General features: G+C 39.0%; 1 protein-coding gene across 1 annotated transcript in view; it reads right to left on the reverse strand.

The window, feature by feature from the left end:
• The window catches only part of LOC104946003 (protein transport protein Sec24B-like), a gene marked incomplete at both ends in the record, with an annotated part of 8860 nt that extends 876 nt beyond the window's left edge, over positions 1 to 7984 (reverse strand). Inside the window, 5 exons of the mRNA XM_010771741.1 lie at positions 662 to 788; positions 4572 to 4674; positions 6062 to 6246; positions 6816 to 6979; positions 7901 to 7984. Coding sequence (XP_010770043.1) covers positions 662 to 788; positions 4572 to 4674; positions 6062 to 6246; positions 6816 to 6979; positions 7901 to 7984 — 663 coding nt within the window. The remainder of the gene's footprint in view (positions 1 to 661; positions 789 to 4571; positions 4675 to 6061; positions 6247 to 6815; positions 6980 to 7900) is intronic.
• Between the last annotated feature and the right edge of the window lie 565 nt (positions 7985 to 8549).

Consider the following 8549-nt stretch of genomic DNA (forward strand, 5'->3'; position numbering starts at 1 on the left):
GAGAAACACAAAGAACAGCAGGTTTGAGCTCAAGTACTCTACTAATGTTGATACTTAAGGTAAATGTCTTTGATTATAACAACATACTTTTTCTGTGATCTTATTGAATGGAGGAGTTTTTTTTTTTTTTTTTTTTAATCGTACTTTAATCAAATTTCTCAAAACTTTATCCACAAGATATCAAAAGTGGCTTTCCAACCTCCTGACGACTTCGCTAGACGTCTGTAAGAACATACACAGGTGTTTACGTCTAGACAGCAGCGTTAAAAAAATCTAACGCTTCTGCCCATTCACTTTGAATGGGGTGACGTCACTTTGCCTCATTTATCGCCGAACTGCATTGTGGGAAGCAAAGCGGAGATTTCCAGGCATCTCAGGATTCAAAAGTTGAGCAATGTTCAACTTTTGAATCTTCTGAAGCTTTCGGTGGAAGCGTCAGCCAATCAAATCATATGCCAGTACAAGCTCTAGCCAATCAAACCGCTGCTTGTGTGTTAGGGGCGGGATATTCATGTGATTGGTTGTTGGTCGAGCTTCAGACACGCCCGCCGGCAAGCTTTTTCCAAAGCCGCTGTGAGGACGTACCGTTATTGAATATAGAGATTGATAATGGGATAACAACAGGCCTGGACACCAGAGTAAATCATGGTGGGACTCGTACCATCGTTGACCCGGTAGCACAGGTTGCACTTCCACCGGCGCTGATCCAGGAAAGTGACGAACGGGTTGATGTAGGTCCGACAGGAGCGGCAGCGCACGATGGTGTTGGACGTGATCACCGGTAACTGCTGCAGAGAGGAGAGGACAAGAGGAGGAACATACGTTAATACTGAGGGAAAGTGAGATTGTGTCTTAAAGATCTCCCATCATGCTATTTTCAGGCATCTATTATGGGTCTCAGATATATAAAAAACATTTCTATGATGTATACAAGGATCCTTTTTTTATTTCCTGCTTTTTTTCATATACTCTCTCCAGTACAGGTTAGCTCTACGTGTTAGTGATGCTAATGTAAACAAAGACCATATTACGTCCAAAACACGTCGCGAATTGTTTTCTGATAGCAGCTTTCTGATAGGGCCGTGGGTCCACATTTCAGATATTACGTCATATCGGACGCAAATCTGGATCAGCTCCGTTGTAGCCCCGTTTTTAGACATTTGGGTACGGAGGAAAAGAGAGAGGGAGAAATTCTTACCTATGCTGTTGTTCTGATCAAAAGTTGTGTTCAATGGCATTAAAACGCTGCTGAAGGTTAATCCATGGGTTAATCCAATGTGTCTGTCACTTTGAAATGATTGCTGATAATCCATCTTCTTATTTATGGCAAAAACTGAGTTTTCATATTAGCTGCTACGAGAGCTACGAGAGTGTAAGACAGCTTCAGGTTCCGGGGCATTCTGGCTACGCATCATTCATTCACCAATGGGTAATGTTTAGATGGATTTTAGGAACTTCCCCTCTATTCTATTGGCTCTAACGGTTAGAAAGAGATGTCAATCATCCAAATCGACCGAGGGGGGCCAGAGATATGGAAAATGCACCCAAATGACCCCAGAAGTGGGTTATTTTTTCTAAATCTCTCTAAAAAGGTGAAATATCACTTGTTTTGCATCAATCTTGATACAGGGTACTTATTATATGTTGTAGTTTGGATTCCTAAAGCTTTTAGTCTACCATCCCATCATCCAAGGGTGGTTTTCACTATAAGTAATGTTTTTTTATTTGGACGGACACTATCTTTTACATTTTTTTACTATGTTCAATCTGAATTTACTTTAAAATAAAAATGTCTATATTGATTCAGACTTTTCTACATCCAACTCACAGGTTTATCATTGCTTTGAGAAAAAAGATTATTAATGTACCCCTTTTACGAGTGAAGATATGGTCATTTGTTCTGGGAATGTCATTTCCGAGCCTGAGACCTGAAAAACAGGCTCAGAGCTAACGGTTGAGTTGAACACATTTTGCGCTTCTCATCGAGTGTCAATGTTGACCTTTTCTTCCACGGAGGAGAAGAGAGGCTCTGTTCCTGTTTCCTGAGGAATGTGTTGAACAGATCATTTGAACTGTTGTCTTGTTTCCGTCTCCTGATGTATTCATGACATTGTTCTCCACACTTCTGCTGCTCATGTAGCGGCGTCAGCGAAACATTTTCTACATTTTTCTTCCAGTCGAATACAGGCCGTTTATTCTCGAGTAAAGCTGAGCGCTACGATGTAACATGTACAGAAGAGCTTGAAGCTTCATTCATGTCATACATGTTAACGTACAAGTTCTCATATTTGAACGCCTTGTTATGACTTTTCATTGTGTTTAACTCCAGAATTTCTGCACAGTAGCAGATCAAGATTAGGCTACACTCAAAAGGTAAAACATGTATAATACTATTTTGTAGAATTCGTTTTTTCTGAATCCTGTAATCCAAACATTTACTCAATAACTCCAGAGTATTGTGATTGCCAAAAGCAAAAATATGTTGAAATAAAGATAGATGTTGGCATTGAGCTTTTTAAAACAACATTTTCACTGAGTAAAAAAAAGCAGGAGATATTTTACTTTCTTTTAATTATATCAAAATCAATTTATTAAAAAAAGACGATCTAACTAAATCGTAATAATCACTTTATTCACATTTTTTTTTTTGTAGGATTATGACGTCGGCTAACTTGATGACAGATATTTAAAGCTTCATTAAAAAATCAGAATGGGAGCATCAAATATAAAAAAACAAAACAAAGACATCTGGTGCAGCTTCAGCAAAGTCACACAAAAAAAACAATTTAATCCCAAAGGAAACATAATCTTAACACTGAGGTTGTCTTGCACAGATCATAAATGGGTAGTAAATAAAAAGCACATTTGTTTTGGATCTACCGCAAAGCATATTCATAGCTTATTTAGTTCTGATAAATTACCAGTGATGCCAGGATTCAGAGGTGAAAAGCTGAACTCAAGAGGAGAACAAAAATCAGTTTTATATTCTAAACACAAATGATATCGAGCCCAGAGAGAGTTGTGTAGTGTGAAATTGGTGTTGTGTGAAGTGAGCGTGAGGGGGGGGCGATTAATATTCGCCAGGGCTGTCGGATTTTCGAATTTGATCATGGTCAGTTTCTGGCATCCCTACCGCAGACGGACCACTTTTGGTGGTCTCCATTAAAAGGCAGCTCTTTCTGGAACAGCCTCCCAACTGAGATACGGGATTGTCCCACTCTCAATAGCTTCAAAGGTCAACTCAAAGAATGGTTGAGAAACAAACAGACGTGCAATCACCGCTAAATGTTAAGTGTTCATTACTGTGCATTGTCTCTGCCAAATAAACGATTAAATGAAATAAATGGATCGGTTTAACTTGGCGAGTATAAATCGAAGCTTCATCATATTTTATTCAGGGAGTGCCTTTTAAATGGAGGCAAGAATAAACTCTCATAAGTTGGACTGCTGCGGTGTTATTTTCTCACGGTGCATCCCTCTTCTCCGTCACTTCATATCTCCTTACACCACATCAGCCATCACCGCTATAAATACTCTCACCTATCTTCCTCTCCTCCTGCCTGACCCACTGTCCCCGCAGCTGCTAAAGAATACTACGTTTGACTTAATATATGGAATGTTTTCATCACCGAGTTTTCAGTTAGTGGAATACTGTAATCGACAAACTGAAGGGTTCCCTCATTTAGGGTAAACACAGTTAAAAATCACTTCAAAAGATAGAAACCTGTCTTTTACTAAAGTATGTTGGACCATAGTAATGACTGCTATACCCATTCCTTGCACAATGAATGTATAATAATATCCTGCTTTATATTATGTTACTGTACATTTCTATTTCCACATATATATTTTTTTAATGCTATTTAATTTCTATTTGAGATATTAACATTTTGGATTGTTTATTTCTAGTCTTTTAACTTCTCTTATGTACAACGCCCCCAAAATTGGGATCATTTAAGTGCTTCTTATCTTATCTATAACTTAAATTGTCCCGAAAAACAAGAAAAAACCTGGACACAAAAAGGTTGAAGGCACGGAGAGTGAGACAGGGAGGCAGAGGTGCTGCAGCATTAGACAGTATGATAGGTATAATGTGTTTTATGAACATTCATGTGTAAACAGCGTGTAGTAGACCCTTAGAAATCAAAATATGAACCTGAAAATTAGCTCACCTTTAGAGTAAAGTGAAAACCTAGCTCGGTTATCCATAACACTTTAGCTGAGTTAACTACACAGTGAAGGGCACATTTATTAGTACATGAGACTCCACAGTCACGTCCGATCTGCCAACACCCTCACGTCATTCTAAAAAGCCCTCAAAACTCACTTTGCTTTTGCCTACTCCACCAGGCTCAGCACTTTTTTTACTTTTGTTGTTAAGTTTCTTTATTTGCTTGTAAAACGCTTTGAGCACCAGGAAAAGCTCTATATAATGAACATGTATTATTAAAGAAGTGTCTAGATGTTCCAGTGTACATTTGGGAGTACATGAGACACAGAAGGTATGTGTAGATATTCCAGTGTACATCAAGTTTTTGGGAGTTGTATACATATGAGACATCAGATCTTACCTGCAGGTCTCTGAAGGGGTGCAGCAGGAGACCCAGAGGGAGGCGCGCCTTGTTGAGCAGAGCCTGAGTCTGAGGGATGCTGGACAGGGTGCTCCTGAACGTACTGGTGAACGACGAGAGAAAATGTTTTAGATTGCACGCACGCATGTATGCAAATGTATTTCTTACTTTATTGTTTCTTATAATTTTCTAATTTTGATTTGTTAACTTTTGAGGGTTAGGGTTAATTAATCCAAATTGTATAGAAATCACAATATGGACCAGCACAATATCCAAATTGCCTTCAGCGCAGTATTCTGGAGGCAAAATATGTGAAAATATCTGCATACAGTATTGTGGAGCTGCAGAAAAGTCTCGGCCTACAAATGGTATTCTACTGACTGAAAAAAAGAAATCCTTATTTACTACAGAACTCTAAAAAATAAATAAATATTTAGCAATTATAACTTTGGCCATATTGTGCTGCCCTAGTTATAGTTATCACTCACTTTTACATCTTTCTATATTTATTATAAGATCCCACTAGCTTCAAAGGTAGAATATGTGGAATCAAATGTTGTCTTTTCAACACAGTTAGTTAAACCTGCTTCACTGACACTTGCACTAATGTACATTCTCAAAGATATTGAAGTGACTTTTATTTAGGTCTTAATGTGTGCACAAGGAGGCGTGTGGTGCAGGGTTGTCACAGGTTCAAACCCCACTGCAGTCCGCATGTCGTTGTGTCCCTGAGACACTTCACCCCAAATTGCTCCTGGGGGGATTGCCCACAGTATTGAGTATGTAAGTTGCTTTGGATAAAAGCGTCTAACACAGGGGGGTCGAACTCAATTTCATTATGGCATCAGCATTATGGTTGCACTCAAAGGGCCGGTTTTAACTTTAAGACTATATCAAAATATATATATAAATATTTATAAAATAATGTATAACATTACATTATTGCCTCTGCATTGGATTATTATGGGATAGGGTAATAACTTCATCATTAACTACGTCTGAAAGCAGAAGTCTAGGGCAAATAATGAAAAGTCTCTTCAGTGAGAATGTCACAAAATGATTTAAAAAGAAAAGCCAAATAAAAAAAGGAATTAAAAAAAGTTACATTTTGAAAAAAAAGTCTGAGAAAAAAGTCAAATGAGAGATGCATTGTGGGACATGTAGTTTATGGGCAACGTGCTTCTGTAAATCGGCATGTAATCGTATAATAAACATATTATATTCTTTCAGAGCTCTTGCGGGGCCACAGAAAATAAAGTCGCGGGCCGGATTTGGCCCCCGGGCCTTGAGTTTGACACCCCTGGTCTAACAAGTAACACGCAATGTAATGCATATGTATAAATGTGTCTTTTGATTGTGTATATATAGGATTGGATATACATATTTTTATGTATATTTGTATTCGGGATTGTGGGAAACGGTATTTCGATCTCTCTGTCTGTACACACAAACTGAAAGATTGACAATAAAGTTGACTTGACTGTACTCACTGTGGGTTACAGTTGACCTTCTTGAGGTCGGCGCTGAGGTTGGGCTCGGGGGCCTCGAGGGGTCGGGGGGGCAGCAGGCTGGTCTCCTGCATCAGGTTCACAGGACTCAGGGCCTCCAGCTCCAGCTCTGGGACCCCGCTGAGCCCCCCCAGAGCCGCTGACAGCTGGGTCAGGTTAGGGAACGGCTGCAGTGGAAAGGGGGAGGGACAGAAATACAGTTTAACTTGAGACAAAGTTACTGTACAAACTTCATCAAATCAACTTGACAAAATGTCTGTGCTTTAATGCTGCAGCAGTTTTAATATATATGGGTTCTGATTTTACAATTGTAATTAAGTGTGTTTTATATTCTATACATGTTTCTATGCTCATCCAATGTCGTATTTTCGTTGATGTAACTATGTATATTTATAATAATATTACAGGACGTTGCAAAGGGGCTGCAACCAAGCTAAAGTTGTCAGCTACTGGCAGGTAACCAAAATGCTGATTTATGCTTTTAAGAGGTTACTTTGATTAAAATGATAAACTACATCTCTCGTTAACTTTTATGAATAACAACTATATATACATATCATATATCTAGCTGTTTTACACGTTTTAGTGGGAATAAGTCACATATTATACCTTTAAACAAAACTTAGGATGTGCTTGCAAATCAAAAATATAGCTTTTTTACTTTGATAATAGTAAATAATCTCATCAACAATAACACACACTCTCAGCACCTTCTTTATTAAGGCTGTGATCTCACCTGGGAGTACTGCTGGTATTCTGGCTGTTCCGTACTGGTCAAGAGAGGGGGCGGAGTCAGTGGCGGGGCTGGCACCTGCTGATAGGCCGGCTGCATGTTTGGGTAACCATAGTGATCGTAGGGCGCGACCTGATTGGTCATATCGTTGGAGGGCGGCATGGAATCTGAGCAGGAGAGAGTTCAGTCGTTAAAGACAAACTGATAAACCTGTTTAAACTGATTCAGACAGGGCATTCTGGAAATATAGTGTGTGTGTGTGTGTGTAGTGTGCTATGCATGTGTGTGTGTGCGTATGTGTATGTGTGTGTGTGTGTGTGTGTGTGTGTGTGTGTATGCATGTATATGCGTGCATGTATATGTGTGTGTGCGTATGTGTGTGTGTGTGGGTGTGGGTGTGGGTGTGGGTGTGTGTGTGTGTGTGTGTGTGACATTTGTATCGCAGGCTTTTACATAAATGGAGAAAAATCACATTTTCTTCTATAATTTATTGTATAATTGTTTATTTTCTACTTTTTTTTTTATTTCTAATTATGTGCAATACTTTATTGTACATGCTGCCGCAACAAAAACATTTCCCATTTTGGGATTAATTGGAAAATTAAAGTATATCTTATATTATTTATCTTATTTTTCAGTGCAGAATAAAATCCCCTCTCCTATCTCTTCTTGTTAAAGTTGCTCCAAAATAGTTTCATTATTAAGCTGAAAAATATGTGTTCATTTGGCAACAATACGTTTGTTTGGTGCACATTCTTTATTTTTTCAACACGTTCCCGCCCCGTTTCTGTCAACATATTAACTTCTACGTATTAACTTCTACACTTTTTCTCCAATAAAACTTGATTAAACCTGACGTCATGGCAGCGTTACCTACAGTTGGAGATCACTTACCCTCAAGAAGAACTTAAAGGGGCCCTATTATGCTTTTGGGGTTTCCCTTTCCCGTACTGCGTTGTAAAGGTTTTTGTGCATAACACTTTATATCATATTACAGTGAAATCACCTGGTAAGAAGTTTTGTAATGTGATAAATCAGTGAGTATGGCTTGTATTTAGATGAACAGTTTGTTTATGATCAATACAAACCTGGATAGCTGCCACCTTCCAGGGAATCATAGCTGTTGGGCACCGGAGAGGCACTGCCTGTACTGGAGGAGGAAGTGTCTCCACCTGAGAGAGGCAGACAGATAACACATTCAAATGAAACCACAAAGACTGGCCGAGAGGAGTGGAGGAGTAAATGATTACATTAATAAAGTTAAAGAAGGACCCATGGGGATTGCACAACAGAACAAAGTACAATGGAAGAAGAACAACACAAGAAGAGATGGAAGGGAACGTCTGTGAGAATAAAAAAGGACCACAACTATAAATAAAGTCCATTAACACATACACAAAGCGAGGGGCGAGACAAGAAATAATGAATGAGGAGGAGGGAAAGAACAAAAGAGGAATCATTAAAGGGAAAGAACTGGTTTCTTTCTGTTTGGCCATGAAGAGCTCTGTGTTTGGTCTCCCCTCAGGCCTCAGAGAAATACAGAAAGAAAAACAAAAAAGACACAAAGATGCACTTAAGTCACTTAAGACCAGCGAGCGCACAAGCTTCTGAGGATAGAAACATGGAGTGAGCAGAGGAGAAATTACAAAGATAATGTGAGGCTACAGAACGGCGTTACTGCCAACTCTCTGTGTGTCTCTACAACTCTTTCATTCTGCACTCTCTGATACAGTCCTT

Source organism: Notothenia coriiceps, unplaced genomic scaffold, assembly GCF_000735185.1.
Source record: "Notothenia coriiceps isolate Sejong01 unplaced genomic scaffold, NC01 NC01_scaffold00010465, whole genome shotgun sequence".
NCBI classification, from domain to species: domain Eukaryota; kingdom Metazoa; phylum Chordata; class Actinopteri; order Perciformes; family Nototheniidae; genus Notothenia; species Notothenia coriiceps.